At 39.1% G+C, this 23,580-nt stretch overlaps 2 protein-coding genes across 2 annotated transcripts; both read left to right on the top strand.

The window, feature by feature from the left end:
• The first annotated feature begins 13,453 nt into the window (after positions 1-13,453).
• On the top strand, positions 13,454-14,391 carry LOC133993377 (neurofilament medium polypeptide-like). The gene is made up of 2 exons (XM_062432295.1): positions 13,454-13,603; positions 13,773-14,391. The coding sequence occupies exons 1-2, from the start codon at positions 13,475-13,477 to the stop codon at positions 14,166-14,168; spliced, it is 525 nt and encodes a 174-aa protein (XP_062288279.1). The 5' UTR covers positions 13,454-13,474; the 3' UTR covers positions 14,169-14,391.
• A 231-nt stretch (positions 14,392-14,622) lies between these two features.
• cdc16 (cell division cycle 16 homolog (S. cerevisiae)) lies at positions 14,623-23,464 on the top strand. The gene is made up of 18 exons (XM_062431669.1): positions 14,623-14,812; positions 14,998-15,052; positions 15,313-15,410; positions 15,606-15,644; positions 15,763-15,903; positions 16,965-17,124; positions 17,225-17,319; positions 17,958-18,091; positions 18,715-18,794; positions 18,916-18,965; positions 19,045-19,118; positions 19,222-19,347; positions 19,838-19,990; positions 20,739-20,802; positions 20,900-20,961; positions 21,960-22,095; positions 22,441-22,531; positions 22,686-23,464. The coding sequence occupies exons 1-18, from the start codon at positions 14,765-14,767 to the stop codon at positions 22,937-22,939; spliced, it is 1,860 nt and encodes a 619-aa protein (XP_062287653.1). The 5' UTR covers positions 14,623-14,764; the 3' UTR covers positions 22,940-23,464.
• The last annotated feature ends 116 nt before the right edge of the window (positions 23,465-23,580 follow it).

Here is a 23,580-nt window from a genome sequence, read left to right as displayed (position 1 = left end):
AGAAAAATAGGTATATCCAACTCCTATGCGTTTTCATTCACGTGGCAAAAATATTCAGTATCTGTCAGACTTCGTAATAATGGTGTGTTTTCTTCTTCTGGCGTATAAAGGATGCCTCCTCAACTAGTCGATAATAGAAAATATACTCTGTAAATTGCATGTGTCGCACCGGGAGGAGACGGGCCGCCAGTAAACAAACACAACTAACGTGAAAACAGTAAAACACGGTGGATTTCCGAGGAGAAAATCATTGCCTATTAGTTCATCACTCTGAGGAGAGGAGGGTGGATCTGCACAGCATCAAAAGCCAAGGGAGGATGCATCCTATGCACAGACTGCTGCAATGATAGCCCCAACAAAACACCACATTGCCGGATCAAGTCAAATTCGTTTCTTCTATAAACCCGCTTGTTTTGTGAGGTCAGACAACACAAGCCGCAGTTTTCATCTCTCACAGTCCCACACTGCAACGTTTCTGTTGAAGCCAGACTTGGGTTCTTGGTGTGTGTCCGTGATTCCTGGAGTGTGCGTTTCTTCCCTTTTTGTGAGGTATTTTCCTCAAGCCGTTTTCAGCGCCACGCCACTGGCATCTCCAAAAGTACGGTGCGCCTGTACAAAAACATTTGAATGAATTTCCTTTAGCGTCGGACCTCTGTTAGAAATAGACGGGGAGGAGGGGTTAAATTGAAAGATTGGCTTTCCATTACGTAAACACGTGGTTTCTGCGCCGTCATATCAGTGATGCTCTCGGAAATCTTTATGATCCGACTCAGACTATTGTGACAAGCTGTATACCAGCTTACATTTTTGGAAATGACTGTGTGTATGAAGTAGATCTTTTTTACATAGGGGGGCATTTGTGCACCGAACGTCAGAGTCCACATTTACACCACTCAGCTTCATACAATTTCACCGTTTCACAGTGTCATTTCTTTGCTCACAGTTCCTTAAGTAGTTGCAGCTTTCATGCGTGTTAATCGAGTGATTGCGCACACAGGTGCTAAGACTCACCTGCTGTCATATATTGATGGGCAGTGTGCGTGTGTGTGTGTGTGTCAAGTCAAGCATTGCTAAAGCAGGGCTGCAGCCTACTGTATAGGGAACTGCAACAGATCACTATTACTTTGGTAGGTTTAATGAATTCTGTCCTACATTTGCAGCAGAAAATATGTATTTAACATAAAAGTTATTGCAGTAGATTGAAATGAAGAAAAACATGTTTTTAAAACCACTGAGCCTTCCACTTTATAATTACAAGGTACACATTCTGTCTTTTATTTGACAAAACATTCATATGGAATATTGTGTGTTCCTGTTTCTGTTTTGTTCCTTCATCTCTGGGGACCACGGTCCAGTTAGTGTTGCTCATGACGACTGTTACCACTGTGTGACTACATTTCTCCATGGGTTTAAAGGTTTTCCATCACAGACTAAAGGGGGAGGGGGGGACATTGTTTTCCCTGATTATGCCTGCCTTGCTTAGGTAGGGGTCGTGTGCAAAGTCTGTGTCATTGCACAGAGGCAAAATTCAGTTTTATATTCAATTTGGCACCAGTGGTGCTTTTGTCCCTCTGTTGTATGGGTTTTCCATACTTCAGATCTAATAATCCTAGATCTGTTAGCATGACTCCCTCTCAGCACAAATGGCAGAAGTCAGTTTGCCTGCCAGTGTTTGAAAGTGGACCCATTAGTTGCTCAGTGCAGAGCTCACCCACAGGTGTTGAATACAGTAAGTCATCCTCATTAGGATGCCATGCAAAGAATTACGAATACAAAGAAATACAAATAACCAACATAACGGCCGCAAATGACCCACTTAGAACTGACCCTCTAGTTTTGAATTCAGTAGAGCGATAAGTATTTAATTATTTTACTTACGTGGTGATTTGCTGTAAATAGCGTACGGAAAAAGGTTGATTCATAATGGAACAGTGCTGCATTAGATCATTCACTTATCCATCCATTCTCCAAATTACTTCAAAATCTAGCACTAAACACTTTGAGATGTATTACTGTACCGTCACATTATATGTTTATAAAGTGTATATCACCCTACCTCTTGAGATAATCAATTTTTCATCGTCATGTTTTTGTGGACAGTTGATGACAAATAACAGGTGAACGCGTTATTATCAGAAGCTGGTTTTGTCCAATGTAATGTCGAGTGAGCAGAAGAGACAAAAAGCTGAGCTTCGGGTAAACAGCATTAACCGCAGCACAGGAAGCATGATGTGAGACTGGAGGGGTTCATTAGTGGGGTTGTGTTGTGTGTTCGTCTCCGAATTACAGCATTAATCCACTTTAATGACCTAGTTTTTTGTGGCGCCCAGGTCTTCTCAGTTGTCTATGTCCTCAGTCCTCAGGGATGTGGGCCACTTTGAAACAAAATGTTTCCAGATTGACTTTCTTTACACAGCAGCATCATTTTGCTGTGTCACTGTTTAAAGGCCAACCGTAAAGAATGTCTTATTGATTTTAAGAAGGAGCTGTCAATTCTTCAATTGCTGATAGATTATATGCACATGTGTGGCTGCTAAGACTTTAAATGTGCAGAGGCGCTTAACCAGACCACACAATGCAACAGAAGCCCCATACATACATATCTATACAGCACACCACCTCACACTTACACAGTTGCTTAAGCAATTAAAGAAATTTCCATTCGTGTGCTGTATACTTCTACACGTGTCCTGTGAGGTCAAATGGACTCGCTGGAATCAGCACAAGTCAGAGCAGTGCACCGCAGGCTCTCCAGCTTTCTACCCCCACAGATGCCTCTCATGTCATCCTCCCTATCGATCCATCTACTGTAATGTAAAGTATCATCGCACCCTAGAGGATATCGTCTGACAATTTTGTCAGGGATCATTAGAATACTTCTTTTTGATTGCCCAGGCTGCGGCCAGCAGGAAGTGGCTCCCCTGTGAGTTTTAACAGCCTCTTTTCTCCTGATGGTGAAAAATAACTTGATTTAAGATGCACAGAGATAAATGGACTGGTTCCAGTTTTACTCATGGCCTCTGTGGCTTTACTGTACACATTTTAAAAGGCTTGTACAAGGGGGAGTGTGAAGACTGCATGAATGAGCGTTATCATTTGGAGATATATGGTACACATGGAGGGATTCATAAATGATCTGATGTGAAAAGTGTAAATATATTTAGAAACATGTTTTTGTATTTTAGAACACAAATTTGGCACACACTTACAGTATATTTTTAATTTGAGTGAACTGACCCTTTAAAATAGGGAACGCAATTTATGAATGAATGAGCCAGAAATTCATTACAACATGCGCTATACTTTAGATTAGATTTAAGATATTCAAATAAATGAGTTTAAAGGTTACAGTGAGAATGGTGAGCTGTGTTGAAGTAATTCAAGGACCATCAGTATTAATTGCTTGAACCTTGAAATGATGAATGCCCACATATGCCAAAAAAGCCTAACTTAATGTGCTCGTTGGAAAGGAGAAGATGTTTAAGCCAGTTTGCCTTTTACTGTTTCAGGATAAATAAGAATATACATAATGAAATACTGGATAATGGTTAACTAATGTCAAGTAGCCAGTGAAAACACATTAAGTGCTTCAACTAATAATTTTGGACAGTACTGAAGATCACTTAACGATAAATCTATTTTTACTATTGATTTCAGACAGTGTTGTTAATAGATGAGTATGGCTCTGTAGCTATATAGTTTTGCAATATAATCCAATATTTTCTTAAATTCAGTCAGCTCAAAATGAGTAAAAAGCATTATGTTTGTAATCAGTCTGTTGTAGTTTAATTTAGAAACTTGTGCATTTGTTCAAGCCATGTCCAAGGCTTTCAGGGAATGCTAGACTGGGACAACATTCATGTCCATGTTCAGTAGCAGAGTTAATACCATCCGCTCCCTTTCACCCGGCATGCCCACAGCCAAGATGTCTACCAATCAGAGAAGGAGTGTGGGCCGTGTTTGGCACTGCTTAGAGCAAGTGTTCGGTAGGAGATGAACAGCTGCTGGGAACCACTTCATGACCAAAGACTTCATTTAAACATTACACACACTAACATTTACATAAACACAAACTCTGTATGTAGCCTAAACAATTTGTAGCCAGCTTATGTTCATTCCCACTCTGCTCTTCGTCCAGTGAAGGCCCTCCTTGAAGTTGTCTGCAACACAGTCACTGATGTTCAGACACAGAGTTGAAGGGCCAGAACTACTTTATGTGCATCACTAGGCTCGAACAGCGACAATGCACTATAAACACCAGTAAGCAACTAACTGGGTTAATTTACTCATATAAGTTTAATCAGAATGGGTATAGGTGTATTTATGTATGTATACTGTACGTGGAATATAAAACACAGGCATGCAACACTTTTAAGCACTTAGCACCCAGCTTTGATTTCCTGCTCACTGGTACTTGGCTAATATGCAACACCATATGTGATGTTTAGCGCTGGGCTCGAAAACCTCTCCAATGCACCCACATTGTGACTAATAGGGCAAAAGACCAATAGAACAAATTGAGGAATCCCACGCACATAATAACCAACTCCTCTTTAAAATCCATTGTGACCAACAGTATTCATTATTGCAGAGAGATAAGGGCAATGGCCAGTGCAAGGGCGCTGGAAGTAGGTGGACCAAGGGGCCATTGCAGCCCCCCCACACACGTACAAACACACATACACAGAGCTACTGTAGGCTATGAATGACATTCTTACAACAGCATGGCATGTTGATAATTTGCAAAGGTGAAGCAGCAGTAAAGTAATGTTTATGGTTAAATATGGATTATGTCACATGGACAACATTAACATTCCTATAGGCTACTTGCTTTGTTACTTTCCTATAAACTTGTAGTTTTGGGTAATTAAACAAAAAAACTTGTATGTAACTATCACACACACACACACACACACACACACACACACACACACACACACACACACACACACACACACACAGACACACATATGAATACTTTTTGGCCCCCGTACTTTTGAAATGAATATGGCTCCCCCGGGCTAGTGAGGATTCAGGCATCCTCCACTGTATAGTGAGCCAGCCCACATTCATTGAGTACAGATTGCTAGTTATACAATGCATTTATATCTTTCAAGATATACAGTAGGCCTACAGTGTAATGGCCACATAATGATGATCTGAGGAAACTGTATAAAAACAGTCTAAAATCTTACTATACAATTACATTTATCCTGCTTCTGTCCCTGGAGTAAGGACTGGAGTTAGGGTTAGAGTTTTCAATTAGGTAACATGTTGTCAATGTAAACAGACAGATCTCCCCTTAAGATCACTCTAATCACTCCCTTAATGTGTTGTACTAATTATAGGCCTCACCCTCTCCTACCACAAAACTTTGGGGCCCATCTAATGGTTGTTCTATGATCCTTGTTGAAAGTTCAAAGTTATTAGGGGCAACTGGAGATGACTCACTTTGCATTGATTTCATGCTTTAATGAACCACTTGGTGAACTGGTATTCTCTGTTCATACAAAAAGGCAATTTTTATCTCCATTAACAACCAAAAATGCTCCAAGATGATTAACCTATTGCCTATTTGAAAACATTTGTCAAAAAAGGCTCTGAAGTAACTGGATAAGTATACTGTAGATGTTCTCAGTATTGTTTTAGGCGAGGCAAGAAGTGCCTTCACTGCATAGTCACTCAAAGCATGAGGATGGGCCTGCGGGTCAAATGGACAGAGAATAAGTGAGCGGATATGAGTAATGAATGTTACAGTGGTCACTCATGCCAAGCATCGTTTGGCGCTGCTGCCACTGCCCTTCCTCTGGACTTTATCCCCACACCCTCATCTAAACTTTACCCAGAAGCGGTGCACACATGTCTTAATGATGCACAGGGCCTAAAATAAAGCACGCTCTCAAATCACGCCCTTTTATAATCATCTCTCGGGGAGTTTCCTGACCAGTGAGAATTGTCATAATCATCATATTTCCTGCCTTATGATGAAAGCACTCTCCATTTTTAGCCTGGCTGAGCTCTCCTCGACCCCTTTACAGTTCAGTTTGACCCTTTGGTAATTTGAACAGCTTTATTTGGAGTTTTCTTTCTCTCATGGCAGTGAAATGCACTCCATATAGTTGTAACAGTGCAGTTACATAGTCGTGCTCATGAGGTTGTACCCGACCATACAGCCATGTGTGAACATGGAATTGATTGGTTCCTGCAGTGCCAACAAGATAATCAATATTTCAACTATTTTCCCCCCTCTTTAGGCACTGATCTGCCATGTAGTGAACTACTTTGTTCTGCTCTTTACACTGTATTTACCCTGTAGAAGTCATTGTTAGGACAAGGATGTAAAATTATCTTTTGTACTACTACTACCAGAAAAAATGCACAAGTACAAGGACAATAAATGTGATACTATCAGATTATTTTAAGTGTCAGATATGAGGTGAATGTTTCCTCATGAACTTCTTTATTCCACACTGAAGGAAACGTTTTTGTTGTTGTTGTTTATTTTTGCGCTACCTGACTGGCAGGCTAAGTGACTGAATGCAATCCTACTGGCTCATTGTGACATCATTTTTATTCAGAGACACAGCAGAACACATATGACTTATCAGGTTTATTTATAGCCATTGTATATTGAAAACAGCTTGATTTTGCATATGGTTTGAATCAATTGTATCTATGTACAATGTGTACAATGTGTACTATGTACAATTTAAAGACATTTACATTTTCATTGAATTGGTATCTTTAATACATTTCACTATAAAATGTGTGCAGTTTTATAGCTCAGTCTAAATTTTTATATGAGTAATATCTGCAGCCGCATCCAGCTAAGTTCAAGTGAAAAAGCTCCTTATAAACCTACTGTACTCCATACGAAACAGCAGACGAGGAAAGTAATCTGGTGAACATAGTTGGGCATTCAGCTACAAAGAGACAGATATTTATTAAGGAAAACTGATAAATGTGGCCCTACACCCCCTTTATTACAGTATTACAGTAGCAGTCATCTTGTGAGAAAGTCAAGATGACTGATTGAAAATCATTGTCGACTTGTCACATTTACATGATCCTCTCCATGAGAACATACAGTAGCTCTTGAATGCAGCTGTTTTCAGTAACTCTTATATCTCATGTTTCTGAGACTCACATTCACATTTTCTACTGCATTAACATGCAACAATTAGATGTATGCAATGACAAAAAAAGAGACATACAGTGAGTTGCATTATCTGCCTTGTGCAGGTTTCAAGTATTTTTAAGTGAACTATTGTCATACACATTGTCACAGTCAACAGTCTACCACATGATTGTATACTTTAGAAAGTGTGGCCTGTCTATTAAAAAGAATATGATTTGTCTCAAAGTGACAGAACACAGTTACACACAATATACATTACATACAGAACAGTTAGCTCTCACTGGAGCCTAATATTCTTCACCTTTGAAATACAAAACCCATGCACAATATGATCTCAAACACAGAGTTCCTTAATACTCATTTTAAGTAGGTTAAATAACCTGCAATGGAATTGTTTTTACAGTTTTTAAATCAAGATAAAAGGAGGAAGAACCTTGGCAGTAACCAACAAGCTGAAATGTTAAGAAGAGGTGAAGTTGCCAAGGGAAACAGGAAAACATTTATAGTTGTGAACAAAGCAGAGGTAACATTTAAGAGGATAAATCACACTGTAAATCTGCGTTTATGTTCACTTGCTGCAGTCGATTAGTCTGGCATGTCACTGTACTCGGCCTCACTCTGCTAATTTGTTATCCTCATAACTCTTACCACTGTTACGTAACGGCACTGTGGGTCTTTTTTTAACTTCCAAAGACTGCATCTTTCATTATTTATACCATTTCATAGCGCAGATCTATCTGGGATATAGGCTTGTATGGGTTGAGTATAAAAATGGGACAAACTTCCTGCATCCAAGAGGAAGTGCAGCATGTGTGCGCCAAACTGTCATCAAAAGAGCCACTTTAGAGGGATAAAGCCTATTTCCGAGTCAAAGCATCCATTCCTCTGTAGCTCAGCAGCATTAATGGAGCAGCAGAGCTGAGAGTATAGTGCCTTAGTGTCGTTACCTATTCTACCATCCATTAGCTGAAAATTGTGTTGACTTTGAAACTACTTTTTATATATCAGGTAAGACAGATATTCAGATTTTGTTAGGGTTATCCTTTTTTTTCCCACAAAGGTGCAGATGTGGGGAAAAACCAGAGGGGCTGATAACACTCACATAATACTCATACATGTAATCAGAATGGGTGTTTTCTGTATTTTCTAATATGATCAAAGATTACATGTATTATACTTTATTGCTTTATCATGTAGATAGTGGCAGAACAGGGTCAACTCCAAAAGAAGTAAGTAGTATCCCTAGAGGTGTCTCTAATGTCTGTTTCTATATTTAAAAGGTCAAGACAGTGTTTATAATTCCTTCTGTTGGCAAAAGCTTCCTGGTCCATCACTTTGAAAGCCTCTTGATCCAAAAGGTATGAAGTGATACATTTGAGCCAACTAACTGCATACTTATGCACAATAAAGGTTTCATTGTTTTAATTTCAACAGTATCTTATTCTGTCTCACTTCTGATGTGACATTAGAATTACCTTGGCTTGACAAAATGATGAAATATAAGAGCTAGACGGGAGAAAAACATATTTTTACTAACAACAAGTCTTGATTGTAGGTGTCTGTTCAGGCTGGGATTCAGTTCGATGCAGCCACCTCTAAGCAGGATTCTATCATGGGACCTGTTACCTTAGTTGCTTTCCATCACTCAGATAAAAAAAAAAGCCTCGATCGTAACCTTGGGGGAAATGCTCAAACACTTCCTGCTGATCTTTCTGTGGTTCTGGCCAAAGGCATCGACTAGCAAAATATGAGCTCTGAGGGAACTCCTGGTATTTGTCTCAATCTGTGGAGACAGCGTGGCCAACAGGAGAGACAGTGGGTGGTACTGTTCAGTGGCCATACTGAGGTAAACAGAGCTACAAATATGTGAAGTATTATCCTCATTTCTTGTAAATAGAGACCTGTACTGCCTAACATAATCCAACACTAACAAAACGGACAGAAATACACCACAAATGTTGAAATTCCAGGAGCATAATGCAACAAAGGCTTCATCTGAAAAACATAACACACACATACACACACACACACACACACACACACACACACACACACACACACACACAGTATCTGTTATGTTGATATGTGAATCAGGTCTTACTGTACTTCCCTCTCCCAAAGAGACCTTCTTTCTTAGCACCAATTCCCACAATGGTGCAATGGAAGATCCACCACTGAGACTTCCCTGGAACTGCTAGCATCCCCTGCCATTATGAACAGGACATGAAAACAAGCTTCATTATTTTAAATGCATCATTATCTCCAATCTTATTTAATGGTGATATATAAGGAACCAACAAAACGTATTCATGTGTGCATTCTCTCAACACTGAATTTCAATTGATATGAATGTAATTTTTGACAGGGATCAACAGAAAGAAAAACTTTTAAATGTCAGTGAAAACAAAACATTGTTTTTGTTTAGGTGAATAGTAACCCTCTTAAATCAGTTGTTTTTAGAGGGGGCATTGTAATTGAATAGAGATCCCCTGTGTCTGATCAAGGTGTGTCAAAGGGATTTTTGGTTGAATGACTAGGTCAAATAAATAAATATGAAGGATCCTTCTAGACAAACCTAGAAGTTAAGAAGTTAACTGAAAAATACCAGTCAGGACAGAGGACAAAAGAAGATTTCTGATGCACAAAGTCAAGAAAGGTCAATCAGGGAAAGAAAAAAACAATTGGCACAGCTGTAAATCGGCCCAGAGCAAGTCGTGCTCTACACTTGAGTGTTTGAGTGAGAAGGCCATTAGCGTGGTTGCCAAAAGACCTGTGAAGATCATTTTTGTGGCCACAAGGTTCCTTGGCTGAAATGGGAGATGCTGTACATTCAAAAACTGTGTTTGTAAGTTTGAATGCTCTTCCTGTGTCTGCATGGGTTTCCTCCAGGGGCTCCAGTTTCCTCCTAAAGAAATCCAATTTAGGTGAACTAGAGACTCTTTTGCCCAAAGCTGATATGAAGGGTTGTACCCTTCTTCTAGCCTGGTGTGTACTGGGATAGGCTCCAGCACCTACCCCCAAGCCACCCTAAGCAGGAATAAATGGACATCTGAGTACGTGTTTGCTAGAATGCACATGGGAGACCCTGACGATGGAGGAAGATTATTGGCTCTTATGAGTCCAAAGTCTAACTTCTTGGCTTCTCCATTCTTACCATGAAGCCTGGTGGTGGCAGCAACATACAGGGGGCGAATGTGCCTCTTCAACAGGATGTCCAAATTAAGTCCACAAGAGAAATACAACTCAGGAAAAGATCTGTTTTTTAACAAGACAACAACCCCCAATATGAATCAGCATCCAGACCTCAGTCCAGTTGAGAATTTGTGGCAGAAAATTGCTCTGCCCTCACAGTCCCCATGCAACTTGACAGATTCACAAACGGCTGAAATCTGTAGCGTCCAGATCAGCAAAGCTCAAAGAGATTGACTTGAAAGGTGAGTGTGAAAATAAAACATGTAAAAGTGTGGGGTGGTATGGGCAGGTCTTTTTACTTTCTAAAGGCATTGTGCACAGAGTTTCTTATTCAACTCATAATAGTAGGGTTTTAAAAGTAACGTGCATATGCTTTTTGCAATAGCCCCACTTGATACTCAGCTACATAACAAGGGATTTTCATTTTTGGAAATGGGCTAGAAACAGCCAGCACAAAGAAAGAATGTGAAAGGTTGAGTTCCTATTTTAACGCCCTGGTATCCGCCATCTGTCCCATCAAGTCGTCTTCTCTTATACAACAAAGTAACAAACTGGCCTGGAAACGTTTTACTGCCTATAATTCATTCATGAAGGCTCTTCCTATGCACTGAGATGTGACTGCGCTGGGGAGAACGGTTAATTGGCTTTTGAGGGCATCTGTGGGGAGATGTCAGACATGAAGAATCACCTTTTGCCATGGAAGATTTACAACAACTCCTACAATGTTACACAACTGTAATCTTTTGTAATACACTCATGAAAGTTACATGTGTGCAGTTGTTTGCTCAAATATTGCTTGAGCCTTGATAGTTGGTTACACAGGTTTTGCATTGTGTATATTATTGTTGAGTTCATTGCCAGCTTTAAAAAAGCACACTACACCTTGTTGTGCTAAACATGAGAGAAAATGAGAGATTATCATGGTGCAAGGAAAAGAATGATGATCATCTATTACTGTTATCTATTACAGTTTTATGAGCTCTTTGGTTGTTCATTCTGGCATGAGATTTGAATTATTAACAGTTGTGATCTCTGTTGCACTAAAAATAGTCATAGCCAGCTCTAGTCAGTAGAGGGGGGTGTTGTAATGTAGATAGATGTTCATTCATGAAGTCATACTGCCTCAATGGAATTCATTCAACAAATCTTTGATGATACATTCTTTTGTATTGTATTATCTGGAAGTATATCTGTATTGGGTATGTTACATGACAATATAATTTAACATGATATCAAACATAGTTAATGTTGTTATCTGGTGTATGTATTCAATTTAATTGAAAGTATTTTTATACCTAAAAATAAACTTCATTTCTGTGCATATTTTTTTTAATTTTTGCACCCATCGGCTTACTATGTGGATTAGATTCTGTGGTTATCGTCTGTATAAACTGTATAAAATGCTGCACCAAGTGTGTTTATGTTGTTCTAATGTAAGTTTCTAAGTAACCGTTCCCAAGGCTGTAATTGTCTCCATGGAGCAAGTAGGAAAATACAGTAACATACACGCTTTTAACCTTGGGGGGGGGGGGGGGGGGGGGGTGTAGTAGCAGGGTTTCCATTAAATGTAAAATTCTACAATTGATTTCATTTTCTGGATCAGCAACTTTGACTTTAACAGAAAGCTTGTTTCTTCATTTTTCCTTCCAGGCATGAGCAACAGTTTAAAACAGCATGAATACATTTTGTATTCCAGTTCAATTTCAGGCTTTGAACTGTGTGAAACGGTGTCTTTGCACAGCAGCTCATTTTGCAGTCACTCTCTCCGCCATCTCCTCACTAATTAGCCTATCTCTATGCCTGTATGCCTTTCTCTGTGTGGAACTTGCTAGACAAGCACATGGTTTGAAACCATTCATTCATCTCCCCGCTCTCCAGCTGCTGTCATGGCAACCATGTATGACTGGCAGAAAACAGACTGCGGTCTCTGAGCTCCAGTCTACCTGGAGGGTTTCGGCATAAACACACACTTGGGCAGATGAAGAGTTGTGATACTGAGACACGAGGCCAGCCACAGACTGTGAGGTGAGTCAGAGATCCCCCAGGGGCCAGGTAAGCTGGCATACTGTCCACTTTTATGTGATTAGTGCTGGACCACAACATAATAATGCATTACTGTTTGTTTTTGTTTTTTTGTGGGAGTGGGGGGATTGTAATATTGCCAGCCTGTCTAATATTTTTATCTTAACAGAATATAATGCAGCACCTGGCATATCAACCTCTGCTTCCTGCTGGAAGCAAATATCTTCAGCAGAAATGGGACCAATCTTCATATGATTTACACAAGAGAACGGTTAGGTTCTATAAGTTGTAACTTGGGCTTTTATTCAATCTTTTTTTTACCCATCCAGTTAGTGTATGTTGAAATTAGTAATATTACTATTCAGTCCTATACAATCTATATGTGCTGTATATGTCTCCCAAGGTGAAGTCAGCTAAACCAACAATAAATATGACTCCACCAAAGACCTACAGTCATCTGGCTCTGAAGATGAAGAAACTAAAGGTTGCTTTTTATCTCACATGTTTTCAACTCAGCTTAAATCATGTTTGTGGGATAGCAGCAGATAGTACAGTGCTGAAACTACAGGATCTGTACAATCTGTATTAGTTACAAACTAATATTGGAAATTAAACGATCAGAATGTTTTTGCACCCAATTCAATTTAGAATATTGTTTTAATCATAAGTGACTACAAAACTGATCAAATACAATAATCAAAGTATTGAAAAGATTGACTATTTGTCAATTTGTCATGTGTTCCCTCTTAGGCTGTGTTTCTGGGTTAATCATATGATATTGCATTCAGCTTGAAGAGGAGTGGAGGATGAAGATTCAGAGGGAAAACAGTATGCTGATGGACAAAATATCACACATCATGAGAACAACTGGAGCAGTTGACAACAGGAATTACTATGACAAGAAAAGGTAAGTTGAGGTTTGGACTTTGCATTGAAAGCAATAAAGAAATCAGGATATGGAAAAGTAAATATTTACAGTCAACATGTGAAGGCAACATGTTGTATTGCCAAGAAATAAGGTGGCCTTTGAAACTAAAAACCCGGCCTGTCTTTACTCGTCATTGTAGCCTTGGCAAGGAGAAGCGACAGCTGGAGTTGATCCGTATTACCAAGGAGAATGAAATGATCCTGCTCCGTCTGAGCCAATGCAGGTCACACTACAATGTGAGGGGCTGGCATGAGGATTGGCTCCAAACTCTCAAGGTGATGGACGCCATTGCACGTTACCCACGAGGAGCAAGTCAACAAAAGGTTTTTGTTTTTTGATGTAATGTACAGTATAGCATTACTGCTGTGATTCACATGCCAAGCACAATACTATATTCTTCACTCTATACACGAATCAGAGTCACAATGATCTCCTAAACCGTATCTGAATGATTTTGTACCATATAGATTTCGTTTTGTCTATCAATTTCAGGGCCAAGATAATCCCAGAAAGAAGAGCTGTAGCTGTAAAAAAGAAAAAAAGACCTGTGCTGATGAAACCACACACAGCCCTGCAAGCACCAAGACCAAGGGCAAAGAAAAATCTAAGGGAAATGAAAGCAGGAAAGAAACCAGCAAGAAAGAGGATACAGGAACAGAGCAAGAGGAGACAACTACAAACCCTGCACCTAAACCAAATATACCTGAGAAATCCATCTCACCAGATACACCTGAGAATCCCGGTTCTTCTGACACCATTCAAGTCACACCAGATAAAAACCCTCACACTGCTGAAAGGGCCATGTATCCTGATGGATCTGAAATGCCCAACACTCCTCACACACCTAAAACACATGAACAGGAGACCACAAGTATTAAGGAGGGATAAAATGCCTTGTAAAAGCAAAGTAATCATTTTCTGCACTGTAAAGATAACCTGTTAGCTCAACTTTGAGCAGTTTTGGACAAATACAACCTTAGCTCCAAGTGAAACTGAACCCTGAAATTGTATAGCAGATATAGATATAGATATATTGTACAATTAATCCATTCATTAAATAGAGCATTGGTAGTCCTATAGGCTTTGTACCAGGATCATTTCATGAGCACAATACTTCCCTTAATTCACGAAGAAATAAAGTTCACTAACCTTTTGTAATGTGTTTATGTGATGAGGACACAAATAAATAAAAAATAAAGAAATAAGAAAAATATCAAATGAAATGTGTAAATGTTTTTATATTCATACAATAATGTACAACTTAACATGCAGCGAAAGTGGAACCTTCTATACACTCGAGTTTCCCCACGGCGTAGTTTAGCGGAACACTCGCAGGAGAAGAAGCCGCGGATTTGATTTTACGCAGCTAACAAGCTAGCGCGTACTACAGTAACGTTACTACAGTTTGACACATTGTTTTGTTTTTCTGTCTCTAAGAATGAAACACCTTTGATAGTCAAAACGTCGACTTAAAAACAATCAAAATGAATCTCGACAGACTTCGGAAGCGAGTGCGGCAGTACATCGACCAGGTAACATTTAAGGATTTCTTTCTGAGTTTCTGTGTTGCTAGCTAATGCTAGCTTGCGAGCAAACCTGACATTAATAATGACAAACCTTATCACTCGAGACCCCGCCAGTTAGTCGGCAAACGACAACAAAAATACGCTTTTGAATGACTCTTATCCCGTCTTTATATGTGTTTGTGTGTTTACAGCAACAGTATCAAAGTGCTCTGTTTTGGGCCGACAAGATAGCATCCCTCTCTCGCGGTGAGTGCTGTTTATAACCACGTACTTACTAATCTGTCACCTAAAGTTACATAGCTTTTGTCATACAGATGATATTCGTGTTTTGGTCCTGTTATCTTGATCAATGTTACGTACCATCACACTTTGTACGGCAACTTTTCAGCAGTGGATGTGGCAGATAGCACATCAGCTGCAGTGGCTTTGTGTAGCCCGTCTGTCTGTGTTGACAATCTAACTTCACAAATGAATGACCCAAAGTTACCTATCTCTTTGACATACAGAGGATCCACAGGATATCTACTGGCTAGCTCAGTGCCTTTACTTGACCTCACAGTACCACAGAGCCTCCCATGCCCTCCGTTCACGAAAACTTGACAAGGTAACTTCAGGATATGTGTGAATTATTGATATGTGCAAAGCCGTGTGTGGATGATATTGTGTTTTTAATGTGTGTAATGATTTTTTATGTGTTGAAATCTAAAATAAAACCTACAAGAATTAAGTCAGTAGCATAATTTTCCTTATGTCAGTCCCCAGTCTGAAACAACACTTCTTCTCGTCTTGTCTCACACAGCTGTATGGAGCTTGTCAGTATCTTGCTGCTAGGTGCCATGTAAGTGACTTAAACATGCCTCTACTGTATGAACTCCAACCCTCTCTTAGTTGTTAATGAACTTCATAATGTAATGCAGAGAGTTTGTCTAGCTATATTTTATGTCTGTTTGTTCTAGTATGCTGCCAAAGAGTTCCAGCAGGCCTTGGATATCCTGGATGCAGAGGAGCCAGCTTGTAAGAAGCTGCTGGACAGTAGTGGGAAGGAGGACAGTGGGACAACAGAGTCAACCAAGGACTGGGACATGTCCCCTGCTTCTGTAAGTCTGCTGCTAAACACTGGAATATATCTAATTCTGCACACAATTTCATGATTTCAAAGCTCATTTAGGTCATATATTGGTTTTCTTAGTTTTGAATAGTCCCATTTAATTACTCAGCATTGTGCTGTAGTGTTGCTTTTGATGAAACATAATCAGCTTAAAGATATCCACCAGGGGTGTGTGATATATATCATCTACAATGATATATTTATTGTTGTTCTAATGATGTGTGAGCTGATGTTATGACTATGTCCCTCATTTTGGAAAATACAATCAAAAATAGCTTTGAGTGCCAGTGCATTCACTGCCGCTCACCTATAACAATTAATCTACAAGCCATTAATCCAATGTAGCATCTCGCTTTGGACCAACTATTTACTAAATGTATTAAGATGTGCTATATCGGCATTGGTGTCGTTACTGGGATATGAATGACCTGTACCGGGATATGAGATTTTGGTCCCAGGCCTAATATCCACACCCCCACTCATGTTTTCTTTCCTCTTGTTGAACGCTGTCTGTTGTAGAAATCTGTAGCTGTTCTGCCAGAGGAATCTTCTCTCAGTGTTCTGACTTTTCACTCAATTGGTGTTATTGGTATTAGTGTTGTTCCTGGTGTTTAATCTTACATTTTTGAATAGGAATGTATTATTTCTTATAAATGTAAGAATGTCACAACAATCAATCATTGAATGCAGTATCCTATGTGCAATCATTTATTTTCCCATTTTGACATGCCAAACTGGTAGACTCGTATATCGATTTTGATTGGCATAAAGTGCAAAAGTCCTGTTCACAGCAAAAACATAAATCATCAAAGATATTATACTAGAAATAAGTCAGTGGTTAAAAACCTATTGAGTCTTTCTTAGGTAGATTTTCAGCTAAAGCAGTTGAATGCAGCAGAAGGATTATTTTGAGCGGGCACAATTTGCATGACATTAATGTTGGGAATATAATATCATCTCTGTTGTGCAATGTTTTTACAATGACATTCACTAAAGACTGTGACCTCTGCCCTCTTGCTTCTGTTCTGCCTGTTCCCTCTGAAATATCAGATCAACAGCTCCATCTGCCTCCTGCGGGGTAAGATCTATGATGCCATGGACAACAGGCCACTGGCCACCTCCAGCTACAAAGAGGCCTTGAAACTGGATGTGTACTGCTTTGAAGCCTTTGACCTTTTAACTTCACACCACATGTTGACTGCACAGGAAGGTGAGACTGATGTGTCTGTAGATGTGTGCTGTTTATTATCATTTAAGTGTCCTTTGTAATATCGTCAATATATGTGAAACCTTCGGTTCTCATTCCATAGAGAAAGACTTCCTCGACTCACTTCCTCTGAGTCAACAGTGCACCGAAGAAGAGGAGGAGCTGTTGCACTTCCTATTTGAGAATAAGTTAAAGAAGGTAAAGGAGCTGTGCTATAAGTTTTCCAAAGGATTGTGTATGTCCTTTGCTTATTAATTAATTAAAGGATAAGGCAGGTGATATTTTACATTTCTGTTACTGTCAACAAATTCCATAAAAAACCAACAAGGAATTTATCCGACTAAGAAGTATTTCCTTTTGTATTCAAAACGGTATTAAAACATTTAATTATTGCAGGGGGTCTTATGTTCCTTCATCATAATGAAAATTGGCACTGTAGTTTATTTTGAGTTTCAATGTACTATCCCGCCTCATCCTTTAATCTGACCTCAGAGAGAGCAAATAACCATATCATGGTGCTCTACACTGTTGCAGGGCATCATGGTTTATTTCTTTACAGTTAATATTAATGAATATGCAAATGCATTTTATGGATATTCTGCCCTGTTTATGTCTAATTCTTCTAATTTGTTTCCTTTTTCACAACCTTGCTTTATCCCTTTTCCCACCTACTAACTTTAAAACCTGGCACCCACCCATCATGCACATGCATGACTCACTCACTCTCTTTCTCTCTCTCTCTCTCTCTCTCTCTCTCTCTCTCTCTCTCTCTCTCTCTCTCTCTCTCTCTCTCTCTCTCTTTCTCCCTCTCCCTCTCCCTCTCTTTCCCACTGCAGTATAACAAGCCCAGTGATTTGGTGGTGCCAGAGATGGTCAATGGTCTTCAGGACAACTTGGATGTAGTGGTGTCTCTTGCTGAGAGGCATTATTATAACTGTGATTTCAAGATGTGCTACAAACTCACATCAATGTAGGTGTCTTCAGTTTTCCACTGTTGATCAGCTGGGTACAAAATGTGTTGTTTGCTTTTCTCTTTCACATTACTTCCTGTTCATACCTGTTCATAAACTTTCTCAATCAGAGAAAGTTTTTATCTGATACACACCCACGGATCCAGTGTAGTCGAACAGTCAAACTGAGGAACCACATAAATGTACCCTCGTGACACAGAACAACACAGTTACATAATTTCTTAAATAACCGTCATTACACAAACATGTTCTTTTCTACTTTGCTCACATGCTTCCCTGTTTATCTGGCAGCTGCCACTCGTGCCAATATCTCAATCATGCTGGCAGAACAGGAGATCTTGACATGTGGTTTTCACTACTGGAGCAAGTCACGTTCAAGTCACCTGAATATAGTGTATTATAGCTTAGTAAGCTTTGATTTTTTATTACCTTTTGTCTTTACTTTATAGTTTTTCCCACTAAGGAAAATTTAACTCTAAATGATGTGAAAAAACTATATTTCAGGCTGTTAACATTACAAAAAAATCCAAAGTTGGATTCAACTTTAAAAGTTTATGAATGTCTGTATGCAAAAACAAAACACAATACAGTTTGATGCAGCTCTGTTTGTTTGTATTTTCAGGGTGATGGTTAAAGATCCCTTCCATGCCAACTGTCTGCCAGTCCACATAGGAACTCTGGTAGAGCTCGGAAAAGCAAATGGTAAAATATATGATAAATACCAGCCATAAATAATGTTCAGTATGATTGTTTGGCCTACTAAGAGTGCTTTTATAATGTATTGTTAGTTGGTTAAACTTTTTTTCTTTTTTTCCCCCTTCAGAGTTGTTTTACCTCTCGCACAAACTTGTAGACTTGTATCCCAACAACCCAGTAAGTGTTGCTACTCTAACACTTTTCTCTGTTTACTTACGTTAATCTGTTTAGTAATCAGATGAAAACCTTTTTGCAGGTTTCCTGGTTTGCTGTTGGGTGCTATTATCTCATGGTTGGCCATAAAAACGAACATGCTCGGCGCTACCTTAGGTATCTATTTGTACTGTAAAAGGAAGTCCATCCTGTTTTCAGTTTCAGGCAGTTTATATTTAGGTTTCAGTTCTAAGTGCCAAATATTTCATTTCTCTTGTAGCAAAGCCACCACCCTGGAGAGGACATATGGTCCTGCATGGATTGCCTATGGTCATTCATTTGCAGTAGAAAGTGAGCATGACCAAGCCATGGCTGCCTACTTCACTGCTGCCCAGCTGATGAAAGGGTAGGCACATGACTGACAAATCATTAAGTTCTCTACTCTTCTACATTATTTTATCTGAAATGCCACAGATGAGCACTACAGCTGAGTTGGCAGTCTGTCAATCAATAAAAACCCCACATAGCCACGACTAATGGTGCACAAGTCATGCATTTAGAGGTTTTGTTTGTTTTTTGGTTTCAGTTTGGCAGTTTGTAATGTGAATTTAAAGTGTCTGGACTGGTCATTTTGCCATTGAAACCACTCATGACATGTTTATTTTTCAAATTTACAAAAATAAAAAAAGATGCAGGCTTGAGTATTAAACTTTTCAACTGCAGTGGTGATTTTTTTAACATACTATATGATATGTAAACAGTGTTAATTTTTTAGGTTTAATATAACTCGATAAAGGCCTAAAAACCCTTATTGAGGGTTGAGATTTGAGTCTGTGTTAAGAAAAAAAACAATACAGGAATAGCTTGCTTATTGTCTCCTGCCCTTTCTTATCCAGGTGTCACTTACCCATGCTGTACATTGGCCTAGAGTACGGTCTGACCAACAACTCCAAGCTAGCAGAACGTTTCTTCAGCCAGGCTCTGAGTATCGCTCCAGAGGACCCATTTGTCATACACGAAGTGGCAGTGGTTGCCTTTCAAAACGGAGAGTGAGTCATGCAGCCACAAACACACACATTAAAATGGCTGAGTCCTCTCTAGTTTGACAAAGGTAACAGAAAGGTTACTACAGCACATATGAATGGTGACACACAGTAGTGGTATTTCTAAAAGTAGACTAAGAAGGTGGGGCTAATTTAAAAAGAATCAACATCATGTACTGTTCATGTAATCACTAAATATAAGGGACTATCAGGCTGAATGAAATGACTGAATGAACAGTCCCTGCTTGACAAAATTAGCAGCAGCTATTTCACTTCGCTTTAAAATCTATTTTAGGGTTAAATTGTTCGTATTCAGTCACTTTTTCTGGCAGTCCAACAGTTGGCTGAGAGATTTACATAAAATTACTCCAATTCGTAACTCTGAGCATCAGATAATACATCGGTGTAACTCCCACTGATTAAATTGTACATTCTTAAAGGAAAGATCTTTTGGTTTACTCAGATTATACAAAAAACATTTTCTCATTTCTCATTTCATTTGATCCTCAGTAATATAGTTTGGTTTGATTTTCCTTGTTTTTGACACATTTAATTAATATGCATAATGTGATTTAATCTGGGTAAACTGATCCTTTTATTCCAGGAAAACATTTAAACACAAAGTACAGACTGATTTAAAGATAAACTGAAACAGCAGCCACACATTGAGAATACATAGATTACACAAGAAGTATCTGGTTTATTATGCAGAAAGTTCATGCTGTGGGAATATTTTCCACATCTGTCGTTTCAGCTGGAAGACAGCAGAGCGGTTATTTCTTGACGCAATGGAGAAGATCAAAGCCATAGGGAATGAGGTAACTGCTAATTTATTACATTTGTGTAAATGATGAACATCTTCAAACATGACTGTTGCTTAACGTATGCTTTATACTATTTTTCATTCAATTTAAGGTAACAGTGGACAAATGGGAGCCTTTGTTAAACAACTTGGGCCATGTGTGTCGAAAATTGAAGTAAGTATGGATCCGATTTTATTGTGCAGTCTTCTATTGAATGAATGATCTTTGATCTTGCCTTTTTTCCATATGACATGGGTTTCATGCTCTCCTCTGAGTTAGGACATATAATGCCAGCAAAGTACAGGAGGCTAAATTTATCCTGAATGAAAGATTGTAAGAAGATTGTTTGAAGGACATTCTCGTCTGATTTGTTCATTCCCCTCCATATCTTTTATTTTTTCTTTCGCCTGCCTGCTTCAAACTATATTCAAAACCGTCCTCAGTTGTTCTCTAACAATATAGTTCAGCATAGGTAGGCCCCTCATTGAGAATTAATTTGAATACACTTAAATGAATTATGCACAGTCTCCACTCAGTATATGTGAATGTAGCCGCACAAGTGGTTGTTTTTGAACGGTTTGGATAGTTTATTTGTAGAGAGGAGATATCAGCCATACAAAGAGAATGCCTCGTGTCGGTTGTTGGTGCGTCATCAATACATTTATAGCCCGTTGTTATGTGAGGCTACATTTAGTTGCCACTCTGTTCTATTCTAAGGATTGTATTATTTATTGTGATTAGAATTGAAGTATCTATAGACTAATGTAAACCACCTTCTTCACTTGTATATGTATTTATAGGCATGTTGCAGGATGAGGCTCTTTCTAGCATTTATTAAGTTTCACTGGGATAGTAAAAACTAAATGGTATAATACCCATTTGTATCTTTTAGTTACAATGCACATCAGGGAACTGGCTTACTCAGTCAGTGCTTGCAGGCGTTTGTTTACAAAGTGGAGGTGTTTTAGTCATTGTCAGACTACTTCTTGATACACAGTGAAATGTGCCAAGATTTTGGTACTCATGTTAAATAATGTTTTGACACATCTGTGCAGTTGATAGTAAAGTAATATATTGTGTTCATTCTGTGATATTTCTGGAAATATCTGCTTACAAAGTTAAACATTTTATTTCCCTTTATAATGACTGTGTTATACTCTGTTTTTCTGTAGAAAGTACGACCAGGCTCTGGAGTACCACCGTCAGGCACTGGTGTTAATCCCTCAGCATGCCTCCACCTATGCTGCCATAGGATATGTGCACAGCCTCATGGGCGACTTTGAGAGTGCGATTGACTACTTCCATACGGTATAGTCCCTTTCTCTTCAGTCCATGTGGGTTTTGTTTCTTGTGCAACAAAAATGACAAACATAAAATCAAGCATTAGACTGGACCAATAAATACTATTTAAAAATCCAGTTAAAACCATCAGCTGTTTTCTTTAATTTTGCAATGAAATCAAAATTGAAGAATGTAATAGCTTGGGCATTGTATAATATCTTGGATGACATGGGACTGTTTTTGTTTTTGTTAGTTTTTATTAGACAGTCATCAGTCATACCTAACACCAAAATATGGAGCATAATTTGTGATTGGTTGAATGAATTTCCTTTTTGTCAATAAATACATCAAATTTTTTTGTTTCTGTGGCAGGCACTTGGACTGAAAAGGGACGACACGTTTTCTGTGACAATGCTTGGCCACTGCATTGAGATGTACATTGGTGACACAGATGCCTACATAGGTATGACACAGCTATAAGTGGCAGTGCCAGAGAATTTCATCTTGGCTGTCATTACTGTGAAGGAAATTTCAACATTTCATGCTCTGAAATACTCGATTGTTTTAGTCGCATTAGTATTAATGTGGTGAAATTTGTCTCTAAATTTGTCACAAAGGCACCGACCTCAATGACAAGGTGCGAGGAAGCTTGAACACTCCGGCACTGATGAAGATGCTGAACACATCAGAACCCAGCGAGCTTCTAGCCACGCCAAGACTGGAGGACACCAGCATTGCGTCCTTGGAAACGCCACTGTCAAATCAGGACAAGATGATGCTGGAAACACCCCTGCGACTCTCTTTAACCTTGGAGTGTGACATGTATGAAAGCGACGTGATGTTAGAGACCTTGTCCGACACCAGCACGTGATTGCATCCTGTCAAGGGGTGGAACTGTTGTAGCAACAGGTCGTCTTAGGTACACATATCCAAGCCCAAGAACAACTTTCAAACCTAAACTTGGGCACTTCTCCTCCACCAAAGGTTTCTTGTGGATTTCCCTTCTTGTGCATTAGATATGGCTGTGTTGTGTAGTGTGTTGTTGTGTAGCATAAAAGTGGGTGAGTGAATTTATGTACAGCACCTGCTGTACATCAGATCAATTTAGCAAGAATGCACTTTTAAAGGGGAATTAACATGTGCCTTGGTTAAGGGGTTGAGAATGAAGATTGGACGTTGGGTTAAGCCTGAAGTCACTGGGAAGATGTGATACTTTGACACTTGATTGAACGGAGCAAACACAGCCGTACGCCTCATCTCACTATTAAAAGACTAAAGTCACTTATTACTGCCTATGGCAGGACCTTCCGTGTTGCTTAACCTGTGGATTTTCACCTTGAATAAAGAGCCAGCTCAAGACAAGCAGTTTGGGTGAAAACAGTTACTGGTAATTAAACCATGCATTTATCTTTAAAGATTTTATCATATCTGTTGTTTGTCTTCATTTGAATAAAGTGGTTAATTTGTAAAACCAGCAGAACAGATTATGTCATGGCAGTATGGCTGAGCACT

This window comes from Scomber scombrus, chromosome 13, assembly GCF_963691925.1.
Source record: "Scomber scombrus chromosome 13, fScoSco1.1, whole genome shotgun sequence".
Classification (NCBI taxonomy): domain Eukaryota; kingdom Metazoa; phylum Chordata; class Actinopteri; order Scombriformes; family Scombridae; genus Scomber; species Scomber scombrus.
This window is presented reverse-complemented; position numbering and strand designations above follow the sequence as displayed.